Below are 20,940 nucleotides of genomic sequence, written 5' to 3' on the forward strand. Positions count from 1 at the left end.
CCTCCTCTGCTCCAGCCTCTGTCAGATTTGAAAGATCTAAACTCGAGTGCTGTTTTTTGTCGGTTTGTTTGAAAGCAAATGCTGGTACTCAAGGGCCATTAGAATCCTATCTTCACTCCCCACCCCCAGGCACATAGGAGACAATAAAGTCACACAGAAAATAGATGGGGGAGGGTGCGCTTCCTGCCTTGCGATCTTGGTAGTTGTATTCAAATGGAGCGCTTCTCTTTGAAGAACGGAGATGTTTCTCGGAGCTACAGTATTTATGGGAAGACAGCAGAATTGATGGATCCCACTAAACAGTCCTTTCCTTTTCTTAATCCTTCCCTGCTTATTTTAGTCGTTTCTCCACCCCGCCGGGAATACCATCCAGTTCTCAGTCCAGGTAGATCTGACGTCAAGAGATGGCTTTCGTAGATTTGACGTGTAAACACTCATTTCTATTCTGGCTGGGAAGGCTGGGGCTCCACTCAGCCGGCAGATTGAAGCGCTTCGGTGAGCGCTCGCTCGCCGCCGCCCAGCCTCTCCCAGCGCGCCTCCTAGCTCTAGCAGAGCAACCCCGAGCCTGGTGTGGTTCAGAGCGGTAGGGTGGAAAGGTCGGGTCTAGCTGGTGTTTCTCCTGTCTGGCTTCTTTTCTCTTTTCTTGCTTGTGTGAGAGCAAGGGTGTGAGCCATGGAGCAAAGAGGATGGTCTTTGCAGTGTACTGCTTTCGCCCTCTTTTGCGCTTGGTGTGCTCTTAACAGTGTAAAAGCCAAGAGGCAATTTGTCAATGAATGGGCAGCGGAGATCCCCGGAGGGCCGGAGGCTGCCTCTGCCATCGCCGAGGAGCTGGGCTATGACCTCTTGGGTCAGGTAAGAGTTTCCACTTTCGAGAAACTTTGTGGAGCTTGAGGACACTGGTGGGGCTGGAGCAGTCTCCTGAGTGGGATCCGCAGATTGCACTCCCCTGCTCAGTGTCACAAACAGCTAGGAGCTTGCCCCCGCACCCCCTGCGCGCTTTCAGAGGGAAAACGCTTGCATTATTTATTGTTTGGGCTGGGCGCCGCCAAGCAAGAGGAAGCTGTGGCGGCTTAGCAGACCCTGATCTCTCGGTTGTCCGCTCTAGACTTAAAATTCTCACCCACGAGGTTTGGAAAATAAAACCCCAAACGTTTATTCGGGTAACTTGAGGTGTACACAGGCTCTCGCCTTCCGCGGGAGACCCAGTGCGCTCGGTCCCCCCCACGGACTCAGGCGGCCTGCGTCCAGAGCCGGCGCTTTCCTTCTTTTCAATATGGCAGCACCAGCTCCCAGTCCTGAAGCCAGGGGCCAGGCAGGCTAGGAGATGCCCGCGTGTAGGGGCGCGCCCAGAGCTCGCAGAGAGCGCCAACTGCTGGGACTAGTGACTCCCGGTTTGGGGTTGGTGTCGGTGGTGCAGAGTGGTGGGGGAAGCTGAAAGGGGACGAGGTAAAGGAAGACATCCGAGCATCCCTTATGGGGGAGTTTAAGGTTTTATCAATAACTTGTGAAGTCCGAGATTCCTAACTTTGCATCGCCAATGTCTCGGCAGGGTCTAGCTGCAGAAAGACTGGAGGAAAGATCTCTTTCTGTCTTGTTCCTCGGCCAAGTGAAAAATCATTTCCTAGGGGGTGTCAGATTATGAGATAAACTGATGTCTGTCCAAACGCTTGCTGAATTAACAGACAAGCAGGGAGGGGCGCGCAGAAGCATTAAGTACGAGCCTGTTTGGCAAAGGGATCCCAAAGGAGAATCCAGAGGATGTAATTTCTAATCTGAGCTTTCTTTTTCCTTGAAGTAGAGTCAAACCCTCGACCCTTGCCGGGGAAATAGTCCACAGTTAAGCGGGGGAGGAGGGAGTTGTAAAACATTTTGGCGCGTTTTCTATTCCGGAGGTGGTGATTGAGACTCTGAAGTCACAGATGAGTAATCGGCGTGGGCGGTGTCGATTCCATGCATCAAATCCACTAGGAAATACGCCTTCTCTAGCCAGAGGCTTCCTTCTCTCTCTAACTTTGTGAGGCAAATGGTCTTTGAAAGGCCCAGCATGAAACTCAGTAAATTCCCTGTGCCTTTTTGAACAGTCCCTTAGGGAGTGGGGACAAAAAAGGAGGAAGACATTCTCTCAGTGGAATTCAGATCTAGAGGACAGTGGATTGGAAATAAATAATGGCACCTGAATGTAATTTGTGTAAGAGAAGTTGCAGTTGGTGGTTTAAGGCAGCGTTTTTTTGCTTTTTGTTTTTTTGTGTTTTGTTGTTTTGTTTTTTGTTTTTTTGTTTTTGTTTTTTGATAGAAGGGAGAAAGAGTAAAAGGGTATTTGGGAGGCAGGTAAGAAAGCTACTGAAAATATCTACTATGCAGGGTTGGAAATAAGAGTCAGAGACTGCTTGGAGAACATGTGAGGCTGGAGAAGCACTCCAGCATGGAAAACAGCTTGCAGACACAGAGACACAATAGCTTCAGAATAAGTTTGTTTATTGTGCGCAATTCTTGAGCATTTGGGGACCAAAAGAGAGTATCAGAAGGATTATTCTGTTGGGTACTATAAGCACAGTGGAAATTTGTTTGTCCTGGGGACATGGAGGTAGTATTTAGTCGGCTGCTTGGTGTTTTTGATTGAGAAAGAAAACACATAACTCTTTTTTCCTCCCTCACACATTAGCCCCAGACACAAATCCAAACCCAGACCACTGTGTATGAAAATAATTTTTCAAAATAAACTAGCTTCCTTCAACTCATTTTAAGTTAAAATGCTGTATTCAGTAACAAAATTTCAGAAAATAATAATTTGTTTTCCTGGTTCTGCTTACATCCCATTTTGTTTAGCATTTCTAAAACCATACTAATTTAAGACAAATATCCTAACATTACAGCCTCATGAAAAAGCTAGGAATAGAGTAGAGACAAGGAGCAAAGCAATTGACAATAGTTTTCTTATGGCTTTTGATATCTCTTCCCAGTTCCATCTACAGCTCACAGTAGATTCACTGCCTTTGGCTCTGTTTTGCAGCTAAGCTTCAGCATTTCCACTAAAAGCAATTCTCTGGGTAATAAGAACCACCAACATAAAGAACATACTTCTTTTGAAACAACACAATTGTTTGTCTCTTAATTTTTAAAAAAAATCAGGCATCTAGCCGGGCGTTGGTGGCGCACACCTGTAATCCCAGCACTTGGGAGGCAGAGGCAGGCAGATCTCTGTGAGTTCGAGGCCAGCCTGGGCTACCAAGTGAGTTCCAGGAAAGGCACAAAGCTACACAGAGAAACCCTGTCTCGAAAAACCAAAAAAAAAAAAAAAAAAAAAAAAAAAAAAAAAAAATGAGGCATCTAAAGGATTTAGTCAATTCACATTTTGTATTGGTTAATGTAAAAGGACATTAGCTCAAAGAGTGATAAGCATAGTTCTAAATGATCCAGAGGGTATTGAGAGCTACCAAAGAAGTACAAATATCCTGAGGTGGGGCACATGTCTTAAATGCAGTACACTTCATGGAAGCACTGAACTAATGAAAAACTGAACCACCAATGATGGCTGGTAACATTTATCACAACTGATTCTTTATACCTACAATATTTTATTTTACCTGAATGTGGCAGTAATCACTAATAAATCCTAAGGAATTTTCTTGTGTTACACAAATATTGTTTTCTGATAGTTTATATTTGTTTAAATGGACATGTTTTGAGAAATGTTTACATATACATTTTGTTTCATCAAAAAATACCAAGTTACTCCTCTAAAATAAGAAGCATCTTATTGCATGTGAAACAGAAGCATCCCTATTCTTGAGTACTGAGGGTCATCTCAAAACTTCTGTGCCTTCCTCGTGAAGAAAAAGTTAACTTCAGTGGGTTTAATAAAATATATTTTTATTACTAAAAGCCAAGTAACTGTGTTAGTTGATTTTTGAACTAGTCTGTATATACATTCTGAAGAAAGTGGCTTGTTATTTTGATTTTTTTAATAGATTGGATCACTTGAAAATCACTACTTATTCAAACACAAAAACCATCCTCGAAGGTCTCGAAGAAGTGCTCTTCATATCACTAAGAGGTTATCTGATGATGATCGTGTAAGTGTGCATTTGTCCTAAAACTCACAGTCTGACTAACTGCTTCCCAGAGAACTCCCAACAGGAGCAAAAGCATTTTACATTTGATTCTTTTGTCTTATTATCATGATTGCTTCTCTATATTGATTATTATTTCTTTCTGTAGAATTATAATTGCTCATAATATGTTTGGATTGGATTAAGCTAACAAACATTAATTTTACATGTAGCTTAGTTATATGTGATATATATTTATACAGCTAGAGTTGAGTTTTGAGTGTTGAAAATCAAGGGGAAATTTTAATGAAATAATTGACACTGTAGTCAGTCAACAGCCTTTTATATGGTATGTGACAAATATGAAATGTTCCTTCTTGAAATTCTTGAACTCAGAAAGTGTAAAGATAATATTAATACAAACCCAATGGTGCCAAAGAAATGTGTAGACCTGGCTTTTAATAAAACTTCAGTATAACTGAAAAGTGTTTTACCAGTTGCACTGTTAAAATGTATTAGTGTTTATAAGAAAGCTTCTAATCCATTCTTTATGAGATAAGCATGTTATGTTCTTTGTCCCAAACTGTCTCAGCTCTTTCCAACCTTGTTTGTATACCAAGTCATGATCATTTGGCAATAGCAAGGAATATCTAGGACCAATATAGATAAACAGTGTGAGGACAATTTGAATGCATATTTAATTATACCTATTGGTTTGTGGATCTATTTTTCAAGGTCAGAAGTTATGCTAATAAAAGGCTGAATGAATACATTAACGTTGTCTTCTCTTCTGACCCTGGTGTTCCTAGGGAAATGCATGCTGGTTGGCCTGATGTCTGTATACATGACTAATGTTTCTTAGGACACACTGAGAGTTATTGTGAGAAACAGAGAGTATTGTCTCAACTTGGGGAAGGAGGAGAAGCTAAGTGACAGAAAGGTGATAGTAACATACCAGTTGAAAGAAGGAATATAGGAATCCTATGAATTACATTGTGGTTTGGTTTGCTCCTTAACTGATTTCTTTAAAATAAAACAAATTATAAGGAGAAACAATTGTTGGGTCTTGGGCTGCAGGGCTCAAAAGCCGTAGAACGTCCCACATTAATGCTATTTTATCAGGACCAAGAGCCACAATCCTACAGCTCATTCTTTGTGTCAATATATGTCTAGATTTGTTAGACCAAATTGGATGCCAGCAACCTTGCTTAAAAAGTTTTCTTGCCTACTGAGATCTTTTCTTATACCCCCCACCAAAGTAGATGGCTTCTTGTATGTGGGTTCTGAAAAACAGACCAGCTTCCGGTAACCTGACGAGGCTTAGTCCTTGGACAAGGCAGGAGAAAGAATTCCTTCTCTTTCTCCAACATTAATGTATGAGGAAGTCAAATTGAAATCCCTTCCCATCTTCATGGAAGAAACTGGACAGCTATTCTTACTTAGTGTAGCTGATGCAAATGAACAGATGGTTTAATTCTCCTCTTCAACTATCGCAATAATTTTTAAGGAAATCCCAATTCTGATAACAAAAGGTTAATAATTACTCATTAATGAAAGTTCATTAAAAAGGAATTAATCCTATGAAAAATTAACCTCAGGATAATTTTAGCTTAGGAAATACCCTGAAGTCATAGGAGATTGCAGTGGACAAGATGGTATTTAGTATCTTCGAAGATCCGAAGGTTATTTACAGTGAAGTGCATGATACCTATTATACACATAGTAAGAAGGCACTGCCAATATTCTCTATTCCATTTAGTCTGTTCTTCTAGAGATTAAAATGCAATTCTAGTTTATGACATTAATTATAGCATGGTTTGCTACAACTGGTTGTTTATCTGATCAGATGGCAAAGTGGTTCTTCTCATACGCTAGTCTTAAAAATTACTCTTGGTTTTCACTTGGCTGCTCTTCTTTAATTGGGGAAATATTCTTTCAAATAAACCCCATGAAATGTATCATGATGCCTATTTTTACAGACTGATGAAATTCTCAATTTTAAGTGGTCCCCTCCCACAGAGATTTCCATGTATCTCCTAGCACCCAGCTTCGAAAGACCAAGCTTGATGACAGGCAGTGCATTCTAAGTAGTGGGGTATTTTAAGCCAAAATGATTGAATTTGAAAATACAAGCACTTTAAAATAAATTATAGTGACTAATTGCTGGCTCTCCAGTTCCTCCCAGTGTTTCTAATAGGCTTGCAATATACTTTCTAATTGAAAATTCAAGGCATTCCTAGTGGATGTCTTTAGCCTTCAGCTGGAAATTATTTTTCAGTTTTTATTTTTGGATTTCACCCATGGAAATTCCCATTTTAAACATATCCTTCCTCACAGTGAAATGTTACTACATACACAACAAAAAAGCTGTGTTTGGAACAGAAAATAGTCATGTTTCCCATCAAAACAAGTATATAGTATAATCTCATAATGATAATACCTACAAGACAGCCCTGCATTCTCTCAGGGCCTCAAGTATAATAAGATTATGCTAGAGATGTGAGCCAGATAATTTTTATACTGTCAGATCTGTTTGCATAATGCATGAGGCTGAATTAATGACAGGTGTGCCTGGCCAGTAATGCTCATTGATCACCTCAGGTCTTGAATATATTTCTCATATTACATACTCCTAGGCAGGAGCTAGAAACACAAAGGAGCCAAAGTTTCAGATTTGCACACATAGCACCACTCTTGCAAACACTTGGCAATCTTTACCTTTAGAGATGAAGCAGCAAGAGTGTTATAACAAGAGTCCCTGAGGACCCATGGATGTTGACTTTTTCTGTGAAAATGGGCAAATTTTCAGTCTCAGGGCCCTGGAACTTCAGTGTGGAAATGTATATTGTGGCCTGATTTCTGATGGCAGCAGCCTGCACTTCTGTCCCACTGTAAACACAGTGTAAATAATCTGAAGGACTCAGTCCTTTACTTACTGCTTCTCCTCCCCCTAAGAATACTCCTTACTGTAATGCAGGAACCCATGCCTCCTCAGTGAGCAATCTTTTCTTCTCTCTGGGCCTGTGAGTTTGAGCTGTGGTCAGGCAAAAACATCACTGAGCTATGTAAGTTTTGGTGGGAGGGTCTTGGAGGTAAAGCGAAGATGATTATACCCGGGTGGAAGCTTGATTTTGATTTCTTACTATAAAAATATTTGTAGGTGATATGGGCTGAACAACAGTATCAAAAAGAGAGAAGCAAACGTTCAGTTAAAAAAGACTCAGCATTGAACCTCTTCAATGATCCAATGTGGAATCAGCAGTGGTACTTGGTAAGTACTGAAAGGACTGTGTAGGATCTAGGTTCTTAAACTGCTACATCATCTACATGGTAGATCTGTCTGTATATGTTTTATGTGTATCAGTTGAGGTTTCTAAAGGAAAAAACTTACAGAATAAATCTATCTATCATCTATCTATATGTCTCTCTCTATATATATGTCTATATATAGATATATAGAAAGGGATTTATTAGAATTTATTAGATATATTAGAGTCTATTCAGTCTCTGTGAGTTCCTATGAGCCCAGGTTAGTTGATTCTGTGGATTTTTTTGTGGCTCCTACAACTGAGCTAGGCACCAGTCTATGAGTATAGCAGAGTATTATAATACTTATGGACTGTGGTCCAGATTGTCCAAAAATGGCTGTCTAGCAACAGAAGGTCCAAGAATCTAGTAACTGTTCAGTCCACAATGTTAGATGTCTCATCTGGTCTTCTGTATGTGCTGGAATCTTTAATGCCAGGGAAGAAATGGACTTGCTAGCAAGAGCAAGCAGGCAAAGAGAAAGCCAGCTTCCTTCTTCCATTCTTCCACATCCTTTATATAGGGTGAAAGCAGCAGGTGTGATCTGGATTAAAGGTGAATCTTCCCACCTCCAAAGATCTGGATTAGAAGTGGGTCTTCCCACTTCAAATGACTTAATTAAGAAAAAGCCAGTCACAGGTGTGCCCAGCCATTTGGGGTTTGATTGATTTCAAATGTAGTCAAGATGATAACCAAGAATTTAATAAAGAATTTGGGAGAAGACAATGCCTTTAGAATGCAGGATTGATAGAACTTTCCTGACATGAACCTTTTGTTTTGCTAAGTGTCTAAAAGAAATCCATCTGTTGATGCTTCTTGTCTTTGTAGACACTTCTTAAGTGTAAATGGTGTAAATGCAGAAGAATCATGTCCTGGCAGGAAAGAATGATAAGATCACTGTGGTGGAATTTACTCTCTAGAATCCTCTAAGTCACGCATAGACCATAGACAACACAATATGCAGTCCAAACTGACAGTTCTTAAACGTACTTCAGACAAGAATCGCTGAGTGAGGCAAAAGGAAGGAATGCTAGAAAAGTTTATTTACAAATAACTAGCCTTATAAATTATTGTTTCTGTAAGATGCTTACCAAGCCTTTATTGGTGTATGGACATGCTGCTGCTTGGCTTGAAGGTGTTCTCTTTGTTGTGATGTCAAGCCTCTATAATAGAGAGACAGGCTGCTAATAGAGGAAATTTGTTGCTGGAAATAGCATAAAAGATAATTTTCCCAATCTTAGACTGAGGTTTTTGTTCCTATATTACATAGGGAAGGCCATTAGTTCTTCATGCCATTCTTTAAAATTAAGCAATACTTCTGATTCCAGTAGAAGACATGTCCACCAACACCTGTTGTATATTGACTATTTTAAGGAAATCTAAGTTCTATTGTAAGTGTTTGATATTAGTAACTCATTTTATCTCAGAACTAGCTTAAGATAGAATTACTAATTATAACCATTTCACTGATGAAGAAGCAGGGCCATGAATTTAGATGTAAATAAATTTACATTTATGGTCCCACAGACCATATTCCTTTTTTTAAAAAATTCTCTCATATATTACATCCCTACCACAATTTCTCTTCCCTCTTCTCCTCCCACTCCCATCCCCCTCCTCTTCTCTGTAACCAGTCCCCCATCCAATCCTCATCTGTTTTTATTCAGAAAAGAGCAGGCCTCCCATGGATTTTAACAAAACATGGCATATCAAGTTGCAGTAAGACTAAGCACCTCCCCTCATATTAAGGCTGCACAAGGCAACCCAGTATGAGGAACAGGGTCCCAAACGCCAGCAAAAGAGTCTGATATAGCCCCTGCTCCCATTGTTAGGAGCCCCACAAGAAGACCAAGCTACACAAGTTTAACTTATATGCAGAAGGCCTCGGTCAGTCCCTGGTTGTCTATTCAGTCTCTGTGAGTTCCTATGAGCCCAGGTTAGTTGATTCTGTGGATTTTTTTTTTGTGGCTCCTACAATCCTTTCTATCTCACCTCTTGCAAGATTCCCTGAGCTCTGCCTAATGTTTGGCTGTGGGTTTTTGCACCTGTTTCCACCCATTGCTGAATGAAGTCTCTCTGATGACAACTGAGCTAGGCACCAGTCTATGAGTACAGCAGAGTATCATTAGGAATCATTACATTACATTGACCTTTTTTTTTTTTTTTTTTTTTTTTTTTTTTTTTTTTGCCAGTCATCTTTGGTTCTATTCTAGGTCTCTGGGCTGTCCAGGCTCTAGGTCCTGGCACTCCAGGGAGTGTCAGGGGTGGGCTCACTCTCACAGCATGGATCTCAGGCTGGAACAGTCATTGGTTGGCATTCCCACAATTTCTGGGCCACCTGTATCCAAGTATATCTTGTAGGCAAGGAAAATTGTAGGTCAAAGGTTATGTGGCTGGGTTGGTGTACCAGTCCATCCACTGGAAATCTTGAGAGGCCATATTCTTAATGACTATACACTATAACTACTCTTGCAACTCACTTAGAGGCCTTCTTCTCTACTGTTGGCCATTGAAAAGGTTATGTATTTCCAATTCTTGTGATTCAGCCTCACAATCACCTGGTGAACCTTCCCCCTTACTACATTTTAATAGGGAGAGTCAACAAGGGGATACTCATTCATGACTTTTCATTGTGGTTACTTACATATTGCTTGCTGACCCTCTCACCAGGTACCTGCTACTCTTTTACTACAGTTTTCATATGCTCAGAAACGTGTTTATACCTGTGTTACCTTGTTTCCCAGCTCTCCTATACAGTCATACACACTGTAAATATCAGGAAAATTACCCAAAAAGGAAATAAAGTATTCCTTAAATTACATATAAACAGAAAAGGGCTATTAAATAGCAATTTCTAGTGAGGCTACAGTCTCCTTAGGATTTCCAGGTGCTTATTTTTCTCTTAGGAGAATATTTCTACCATAACCATACATGATGAGAACTCAGTGTGGCAAGGAAGGCTCAGAACTTTGGCAAGATAAAAACACATACCAACCAAATAAAGCCTCAGCATGAGGAAAACTTGAGCTTGTTAATATAACTGGGAAAAGAATATGTGTAGTTAAGCGCCAAAGATAATTCAGCTCTTGTGATTTTTTTCATTAGGAAAACTAGAAGAGTAACATAAATGGATTATTTGGCTTGTACTCGCAACTTTGTGTTTTCATTTTACCCAATTGCCTTCTCTTTGTTACCCAAGGAAAAAGAAAAAATGGCCTTAAGTTCCTGATTAAGCAAGAAAATCATAATTTCACCAATGTTTCTTTGTTTTTTCTTCACTAGCAAGATACCAGGATGACTGCAGCTCTGCCCAAGTTGGATCTTCATGTGATACCAGTTTGGCAAAAGGGCATTACAGGCAAAGGAGTTGTTATTACTGTGCTGGATGATGGCTTGGAGTGGAACCACACAGACATATCTGCCAATTACGTGAGTCTGAGCTGTCCTGTGTTTGTCACTTGGGCAGCCGTCTCTGCAGACATGCAGGGCTTTTCTTTCCTTGAAGAGAGGTGGGTTGTCTGGGTGTCAGTCTCGGGCCCTGACACCAGCCTGAACCAGGAGGCATAAGAAGAGTCCAGTGAAGTCAAAGATGACTTCTAACAACCTGTGTTTGGAAGTGGGGTGAGGGGTACTCACACTAATGGAATTGTTAAAATCCTTCAGACCACACGCCACTCTGCATGTAGAGCAGTAAAGCTTTAGGATCAAGCTACCTGCCTGATATAATTTTATTGGTGATTTTCTCAAATGCCTTCTGGGTCAGTATTCCTTCTTACATGAATGCAATTCCCACTATGCAAAATCAAGGTGAGTACCACAGTAAAAATGCAAAGCTAAGAAGGGAAGAGTTTACTAGAAGTGGAAAGACAAATAATTGTCAATGAAGTTCCTATTAGACCATGGACTCCAATTATGGATCTATTGCCTTTAGAACAAGATGCTGAATATTTCATCTATCAAATTATCCTTTATCATTTTCTTTTACTTTCCACTCATCTAAAACTCCCCAGCCATAATTCAAAGCTAGGACAGGGACTGTAGGGAAGAGATTTAAAAAATAGCCCTGAGTAGAAATCAAGAATTTTTAAAAGATAGAGAAATAGAGTATTCAAGTTGGAGATGTCTAAATGCAGCAGTAAGACTGGAAAAGAAAGCATGCAAGTTAAGCTTGCTTGAGTTTCAAGTCAATTTTCAGTAATTAAGTTTCATTACTTCTTACTGTGCCTAGGAAGGCTGAGGGAAAGCACCATAGAAATCAATCCACCCCACAGCCATCTCTTTGCATCTTGGTTATGAAAGGATGCATGTTGCCACATCAGTAATTAGCTTGTGGCCTTAATAAGTCACTCAACATCTCTTGGCCTCACTCTCTGTTTCTGAAAAATGAAACAGCTTAACCCATGGAATGCTGGCCTTTTACAGCTTTCTAAGCATCTGTGGAATATGAGTTTGGTACAGTCACTGAGTGTTGGGTGCCTCGCTCATCACTGCTGCTGGCTTGTGGGTATAATACATGCTCAGTCTAGAAGCTCTAAAATTCACTCTTTGGAGCTGTCTGCCAGGATGGAAAAGGTTCCAGAAGTGCTGCCTTTTTATGACACTATGTTGCTATTTTCATTGTCTCTTTAGGATCCAGAGGCTAGCTATGATTTTAATGATAATGATCATGATCCATTCCCCCGATATGATCCCACAAATGAAAACAAGTGAGTATATCTGCGTTTTGGAAGAATAAAGTTATGCACAATGCTTTTATCTTCTTTGAGAGACTTATGTTATAAATTTGGTCCATTTTCAAGTCTTAGTAAATGTTACTACACACTCTCCATAACATATTTCATTGTTTTTTAAAGTAGAAACAAAAACCTGTTTTCATATTCTTTTTAGTTAATAGAAGCATATTTAGTTAAATTTGTTATATTATAAAATTGCCATTCTTATATTATGAAATTAGTCCCTCAAGTGTAACTGAATATTTGCAGATTTAGGAAGAATGTTAGGAATGTAATCAATGTAAACTGTATGCTTCCCTTTCCCCTTCATGCTTGATATTAATCATGAAAAAGAAGCATAAAGAAATATATACAGATAAGTACCAACACCCAACAACTTTCCATGGTGGTAACAACCATGCTTTCTAAACTAGTTCTACCAGAAGGTCATGGTCAGACAGCAGATAAAAGGAGCTCGGCTGAGATCTGCTTCCTATGTCTGGCTCAGTAACTAAGATGTTGAAGCAGTTTAGGAACCTTCAAGGGTAAAAAAAGGGCAGAGCCTTGACTCTTAGGCTAAGAGCTTCTCTTTGGAGTCTCACAGTACAAGGGAAGCCAAGAACTAGTCAGTCCTTCTAAAGCTAGATGCCAAAGAATGATTCAGAAGCCAAAAACTGTCAGTCCTCTCTAACTCTAGAGAAACTTTACTCTAGAGACCTATAGTTTCAAATTATCTATGTCCATGTGAGCATTCACCTTTTTTCATACTGATATTTTTATAGGCTTCAACGAGATATTCCAACTTTACATTTTCTCCACATAGAAAAGACTTTCACTAAAAGATAAAATTGGAGTCAAAATTGGGGCTTGTTGCTGTGAGGATAGGCATTGTCTTGACAGCTCTTGGTGTGTGAAGCATTCTATATGAAATATGAAATGGTTCTCTTTCCTCTGGGGCCTGTCTGCCTTGGGTAGTAATTTTAATTTAAAGTTATTTTTTTCTTTGACCTGCCTAAGGAACACATGTCCTGTCCGCCTTCTTGTGACCCTTCTGGTACACTTCCTTCATGTAAGGAACACCAACTCACATGGTATCCCTTTCCACCTCAACCTTACTTCCAGTGAGAGCTCTTGTTTGCCCCATTATTGTCTAGGAAACTCAACTCCCTCCCACATCCACTCATTCCAACCAGCTCTACTCAGCCTCATTGCTTATACTTAGGTACCTGGTCCCTTCTCTAGGCAGACACCAGATTTGGGCGGCAAACCACACCTATCCCCACTCCCTAAGGACCACTCAGTCTCCAAGAAGGGGCACTTGACCCACACTAGAAACTCTCCTCACCTCTGAGCTGAGTACCATCCACATGTCTTTGCACCTGACTTCCACTCCCATACCTCCTCTTCAGGTAGAGATCCCAGACATGCACTACCAACTCCATCAGCACTTACTATCTGAGGGAAAGGCCTCCTCCAGACCACTCAAGATTGAATGAGAATCCTATAAATGTACACAAAGTCTGTTTTTAGGCTACTGAGCCAGGACTACCCCTGACAGTCCCACCTCCAGAAGGACAGCACACACCAAAAAGAGAGACTGTGCCATATAGACTTAATCTCAACTTCCAAGTGTCTGTTTATTTCTTGAAGAGAAGGGGTTTGAGTAAAGGAGCTAACCACAAGTCTAGAACATTCCAGTAACAATACAGTGGAAAGCTAGTGATGTCTCCCGGAAGGAAAGTGGGAATAACTTAAGAATGACAACAGCGCTCATGGACAAGCTTTTAGACATATTTCTCAGTCAGGAAGTCAGAAACAACAGGAATACAAGTTCTTTTTGGAACACTGCCATGTGGTGTTAGCCTAGCTGGAAGTTGTAGCTTTGCATTTACTAGCAAGGAATTGTAGTAATCTTAGGGAAATCATTTGCTTCTCAATGCCTCTGCTTTTTTTCTTCTTATCACCTTAAATGTGTGATAAAGAACCTGCTGTCTATATTTCTGAAAGTTCCTGAGAAAATGAGCAATAAATACTTGAGAACAGGCATTACCTTATTAGAATAGTGTAAAAATAACTTTCACTGCACCCTGGTTTAGACTAAGAGCAATCTGCCTGTGTCCAAACGGTGAGTCTGGGGAGACTTAGTGAGAGAAGGCAGTATACCTCCATCCTATATAGAGCTTGGGGTCTGGCTGTATGATACAATATGGGTGATAAGTTTAGTGATGATACTCTGCCATTTCTCTGGTCATGAGAAGAACCCAGACCTTATATGAGTCATATATGTGTTACTGTAATAAATAAAATTAAATCAACTTGAAAAGAGAAAAGGTTTATCTTGACTTACAGTTTTAGAGGATTCCATCCACAGTCAGTTGTCTCTGCTGCTCTTTGGACCTGTGGTGAGATAGTATATCACTGTGGTGGAATAAGCTTCTTACCTCACAGCAGCAGGAAGCAAGCAGAGAGGAAGAGACCAACATCTCTCAATCAATGTTTTAGGATATGTCCCTAATTACATAGAGTTTACCTCTTATTTGTTCCAATACCTACCAATAGGGCCAAGACAGAGACCAAGCCCTTGACACATGGGCCTTTGGGGGAATATTCCACATCCAAAATTAGTAAACCTTCTTTTTGCCCCAAGAGGTAGATATGTTACCCTATAGTGAGTTTCAAAGTCCCATATAGTGTTGTTTATGCTTATCCTGAAAACCGTGGATTTTCAAAGCATTGCCCACCATGGGCCTTCCACATGGTGTGGAGTTAACATGCCATCAGTACAGCAGTTAACAGCAGGCTTAAAGACAGGTTTAGATGAATTCTTAGCTCTTCCACTTACAGTTGAGTCAACAAAGTGAGGGTTTTTTTTTTTTTTGCATTTAGATCTCAATATCTTTGGAAAATGAATATTTTGAATAACTATTATTATGGAGACTATGAAAATATGTATATATGCATACTTATGGCATGGACATTACTATATAAAGATGTAAATAATTGTTTACTGAAATGATTTTAATGATAAGGACAATGATAGTGGTCAAAGTTTCTCACATAGCAACTGAAATAGACTGCATTAGAATGGCATCATTTGATAGGAGCAGAAGGAGAAACATATTTTTATTTTTTCAGCCAACTCAGAATTTGAAAATAACATGAGAATATTTCTCAGAGCACTCTTGACTATCACCCAGAAAGATAGTATCCCTATCATTAATCAGAAGCTACAATAAGAAAAAAAGTTACTTTCTAGCACATTGCCAGACATAATATTTCTTAAGTTTAGAAAGTAAGTAGCCTTGTACAGCAATTGGAGACCTGTTGGTTCCCAATTCCATGAGCATTATCCCTCTGAACTATCCCTATCACTGATCTTCATAATTACTACATAAGGAACCACATAGAGCCACATATGAATGCCCTCTGCCAATCAAAAGAGGAGTCACCAAACAATAAATCATAAAATTTCAGGTAACTCTTACTGTTAAGCTGGCATGGATGTGTATTCAGTATTTCAACACCAATTACCGATTATGTTTCCAGTCAAATATTAGTGTCACAAGGATGTTATAAGCAAAATAATAGTCATTACCTTTTGAAAAATTTGTAATCAATTTTTTAAAATGCCAGTTACTACCATTGTTCTAAGTTAGTAGAAGTTGTTTGTTTGGGTAACCAACCACATTTTGATTAGATTTAAGGCCTTATTCTATGAGATGGAACCCATAACTGACATTGCTAAAGTGGCTGAGAGCCTAAGACTAGATAGGTTATGGGCCTAGGAGAAAACCCAGTACTAAAGCAGCATGACAATAAAATGACTCCTAATGACATATTGCTATACTCATATTAAGTGCATTACTCAACCCACATTGAGAAGCTTCTTGCAGTGGATGGGTGCCAATATTGCACCAGTACATAGTATAGGCAGATTGCTGTTGTAGGTCACAGGGTTTGTAACTGGATGATATTGATGAGTACTTTTCTCCTCCAGTAATGTGCAGAGTACCTGTCAACACTATGAATACTAGACAGTAGAGGGGTGAATTTTCTAGCTGTGCATCAGCTTGATTTCTCTGTGTTTGATGACGTAAGTAAGTGGTGTCTTCATCCATTACAGGGCCTTGCCATCATGCTGTGGAAAGCAACCAACACAAATGACTGAGTAACACTCAAAAAATGTTCAATATCTTTAGCCATCAGGAAAATACCAGTTAAACTACTTTAATATTTCATCTTACCCCAGTCAGAATGGCTTTCCATATGGTTTTCCAAAGGGATGTTATGGAAACCTATACTGTAGAAGCTTCCTTAAGTACATACTATAGGAGAGAAATTTAAATGGAGTCACCATATAATGGGGGAGAGAATCCCCTCAACTTGACATCTTATGACATCAAGTAAAACCTTCAGTGACAGGCATAGATTTCATCTTGTTGAGTCACTATGCAAGGGATCCAACATAGGCTATTGTAGGTATGTTTTATGTGTTCTGATTTGTACACATTCTATAGAAAGTTTCAGGACAGCTTCAGCTGCCTGTGAGATAATGCTAACTCAAAGATAAAATGGGAATTTAAAAATCACTAGTGGATGATCTAGCTTCAGAAGTTGCAAGACACTGCAGTTGCATAATGTGTTCCCACAACACCAGCCACAGTTAGTGCTGCTTCTCCATTTAGCTTCATTCTCTGTAGGGTTCTGAATGGCAGCAAGACGCATCTGACTTACCTACTACTTCATGCTGAAGGTTTACAAGGAAGGACAGTATTTTCTTCCCCCAAATCAGCTTCTGTGCTTGAAAGCTGGCTGGGGAAGGTAACTATTATTGAGAGAATCTCAAGGAATCATGGAGAGCCTACTTAATAAAATGGGATCATACTAGCTTATAAACAAAACAAAAGAAAAACAAACAAGCAAACAAACAACAACAAAAAATCCTAAAGCAGACATTTGTAATAACAGGTAAGCCCCATTATAAAGAAACTGACATTTCTCTGACCTAGAATTCCTGTCCACTATTAGCATGAGGAAGCAGGAATATCATTTAGTCAAAAGAAACCAGGGAATCATCTTTGGAACTTCAGAGAAAATAATAAGCAGAACTGTCTTTGTTGGCTCTGAAACTTCAGGAACTTTATATCCTGTGCTAGGATGAATTTCTACAGCTAGTGCAGTACTTTTTAGAAGTAGCTGGTTAGGGTTGCTATTAAAAGGTAACCCTTCTCTCTATGTCAGCATCTCCATCAGTGCCTCCTGTAAATTATTAGCAGCTTTGTACGATAGCCAGCTGTTTCTGCAGTAGAATAAACCCCGGAAATGGATTAACCTTGGCATTCTCGTCAGTCATGGGCCTTCCTGAGTCTGGCTGCAGATGAAAGCACTATTATTTTCTCCAGAATTTCAGAATTGATACCTCAGTGGTAGAAGTCAGTATGCTCTAGGGTTTGGTATATTCCACCAAATATTCTGAATCACCAATTACTCTTTTTGGCTGATTGAAAAACCAATCTTGTTCATGTCTCAACCAGGTTACAAGAATGTCTCATTTCTCAGTTAGTAGTGTCCCCATAAAATTGCATGCTCCTCTTGATAACAAAATCATTGGGTATCATAGTATGATGCATGGTCAGAGGCACAGAGAGGGGCTAACAAGGGGGACCCTAGTCTATCATGCTTTACTAGGATTGATTGAAGACTTCTTAATGGAAGCCCATTCCTAAAATAGAAAGTGAGCAACTATTTCATCATGAATACTAAATGCAAAGCTATTCCTAGAATAGAAAGTAAGGAGCCATTTCACTGCCAGTATGTAAGGAACAGAAGGTGTGTTGGTGACACTGTCCCCGGGTGTTGGTTCACTCACAATAGTGTCAGCAGCTATACTGGCTGGGTTCTTAATATATGCTCTAAGTGTTCTTCACAAACAACTCATGTAGTTTTCATGGCAATCTTTTGAGGATGTTACTGGCCCAAGCCCACACTATTGGTTAGTGGCAGGAACCAGAATTTGAAGTCACATGTTTTGCCCCCACTACCTATATTATTCATCTTGACAAATTCTATTTAACTTCAATAGGGAAGAGGAAAGCTGAAAAAAAAAAGTTAGTACATCTAATACCATGAATTCATGTGAAAAACACAGTTGTTATCTTTATTTCTGTTTTTATAAGTTTTACTCCTTTATTCTTTAGACATGGAACTAGATGTGCAGGAGAAATTGCCATGCAAGCAAATAATCACAAGTGTGGGGTTGGAGTGGCATACAATTCCAAAGTTGGAGGTAAGGCTGCCCTTTTCCTGTAGTTTAGCATGTTAATTGGAGGCTTGTATTCCCTGTTATAAAATGGGGGGAGGGGACCTTCTCCAACACAAGGGGAAAATGAGTTCTTAACAGAATTTGTTGTAGGACTTGAGTGTGACCTGCAGGAAATTAGCGGCTCTGAATTCCTGGAATATAGCCTGTACATCCTTGTAGGAAAAAATAATGGCTGTGTGGAATGGCACTTGAGTGAGATCTAATTTACTCTGTTTTGTTTTAGGAGGGATAGCTATGGGATTCTTGCTAAGAGAGCAGAAGGGATGGGTAATTTTAGGCAGACTTTCCCTGCTTCTCAATTCTTTGCTTATAAGTAAAAAACAGGTTTGTTTTTTGTTGGTTTTTTTCGTTGTTGTTTTTTAAGACAGGGTTTCTTCTGGCTGTCCTGGAACTTACTCTACAGACCAGGCTGGCCTCAAACTCACAGAGATCCACCTGCCTCTGCCTACCAAGTTCTAGGATTAAAGGCATGTGCCACCATACCAGGCTCAAAGAATAGTTTTTAAATGACTTTTTTTTTTTTAAAAAAAAATACGTTCTTGTTATATGAAGTAGCCAATGCTACTTTTTGATGCCACAAAAGGAGAATCATTAGTTGACTTATTCAGTGTAGGGTAATTGAAGACAGTAGAGGTAATTGAGACCATTCATATAAATTAGAAGTGACGAACAGGAGGCTGATTGGAATAAGCAGAGGTTGTCACCTCTAGGCTCAAAACAGCAAGGGGAAAGGGGGGTCAAAGAAGAGCAGAGAGAGAAGTCCACAGCCATAGAGAGCTCCTAGACATGAGCTCTGGCTCCACATCTGTGAAAGAAGCCACTTCCAAGTGTATAAGCTATAGATAAGAAAGACTTCACTCACCTGCCATGACCATCCTCCTCTGGGTGACTGTATTTGACTGAAGCCACTGGGGAGGCAAGACAGCCCACTTGCAGAATCCATGTTCCAATGGAGAAAACAAAAATTGTCTCCTTCCTCACTCCCTACTCCTGGCTTTCACAGTTATGTAGTAAACTTTGAGCTTAATTTTGTTTTCAAAACATAACCACAAAGTGGTCATTTGTAGAACATGCCATTACAATAAAGTCACATTAGACTCTACATGGTTACACTTTGAATTTGGCTATGGATTTCTTTTCAGAAACAAAATAAGTACACATTATGACATGGATATGTCTGATCTCTCACCAGTGTAGGACCCTCATGTAGATTTTCAAGCATCACTCTGATTTTTTTTTAATACTACCATCTTCAAAATGCTGTTTTAATTTAAAGAAAATGAAGGCAGGTACAGATCATGTAATCAACTTAAAAAAGAATTCACTTTTTAAGTATCTGTCACAAACAGCCATAGTTTGTGAAGAAATTATCTGATCCTTCATATCTTGGAAAATTGCCATCAGATTCTTACAGTAGCCAGTAGCAGCCAGTGCCATCATCAAACAAAAAATATAAAACTTATGATCCTAAACCTACTGTGCTTTTTCATCACTCCTGCCTTTGGTAGTCCAGTCCTAATTTGAAGAACAGTTTAAGGTACTAGACAGCTATTGTACATCAATCAAATATCATACAGCATATTACAGAACGTGTCCCCTGCAGTAGACAATGTAGACATTGACGCCATGCTTTTGGAGTTTGGATCCAGGCTTACTGCTTTCAAGCTGTGTGGTGTTAAAGCCACTGTGTCTTTTAGGCTTCAGTCTGTGGACATATAAAATACAAGAACTACAGCACCCATCTGAAATGGTAGCTGTAAAGAGATGAGTGTGATTGGAACAATGACTGTGTATAATTCAAGTGTGCTGTTATCATCGTCTACATTTTAGAGTTGATGAAAGTGAGGCTTGGAGAGGTGGAATAGCTTCCTCAGTATCAATATGGCTATGAAAAATTAGAGCTATGAAAAAATGTTTTTCTCCCAAATGCATTTAAAGCACGTTGTTGTTTTTTTTTATTTTCAGACAGGGTCAGTAGCCTAGGCTGGCCTTGAACTCACTGTGTAGCCAAGGATGATCTTGTTTTATGGATCCCCCTGCCTCCACCATCCTCCTGCTGGGATTGCAGATGCTATTGACCATTCTTAGAAAAGCAGTTCTCTAAAAACTACATGACTTTCACTGATCATGTGAATTATGTATTCTTCTCCCTCTGTTCCATAGTAAAAAATAGTGTGAAAATATAAGGCTGTGCAGTGCATTGGATCATTAGCCCAAAGCCAGGAGTAGCCAGGTATCGGTCTATCCTGTTCAAATTGCTTTTTTCTTTCTGGCTCTTGAATCTGATAATGGGTGACAGGGTGTTGGAAAGCACAAAGATCTCTCTCCTGATGAAAAATGATCTGCCTCAGAAGGGAAATCTGTGGCAATGACTTCATCCTTGAGATTATTTAGAAGAAAAGAAAGCATGTTCCTTAAAAAATATTTCTCAGCAAGCATATAAAAGAGTGACCTCTAGGCTACTTTTGTTCTGTGCTTACAAACAACAGTTGCTTCCTTGTGTTAGTTCTTACTGTAGATGAATCTTTTGTGGCTGCAGTTTCCGAGCAGG

General features: G+C 39.7%; 1 protein-coding gene across 1 annotated transcript in view; it reads left to right on the forward strand.

Annotated features, from left to right (window-relative positions):
* The first annotated feature begins 468 nt into the window (after positions 1 to 468).
* Positions 469 to 20,940, forward strand: part of Pcsk1 (proprotein convertase subtilisin/kexin type 1) — a 46,577-nt gene continuing 26,105 nt past the window's right edge. Inside the window, exons 1-6 of the mRNA XM_006986549.4 lie at positions 469 to 852; positions 3,969 to 4,073; positions 7,210 to 7,320; positions 10,638 to 10,784; positions 11,985 to 12,061; positions 18,265 to 18,353. Coding sequence (XP_006986611.1) covers positions 673 to 852; positions 3,969 to 4,073; positions 7,210 to 7,320; positions 10,638 to 10,784; positions 11,985 to 12,061; positions 18,265 to 18,353 — 709 coding nt within the window. The 5' untranslated portion in view covers positions 469 to 672. The remainder of the gene's footprint in view (positions 853 to 3,968; positions 4,074 to 7,209; positions 7,321 to 10,637; positions 10,785 to 11,984; positions 12,062 to 18,264; positions 18,354 to 20,940) is intronic.

Source organism: Peromyscus maniculatus, chromosome 15, assembly GCF_049852395.1.
Source record: "Peromyscus maniculatus bairdii isolate BWxNUB_F1_BW_parent chromosome 15, HU_Pman_BW_mat_3.1, whole genome shotgun sequence".
Classification (NCBI taxonomy): domain Eukaryota; kingdom Metazoa; phylum Chordata; class Mammalia; order Rodentia; family Cricetidae; genus Peromyscus; species Peromyscus maniculatus.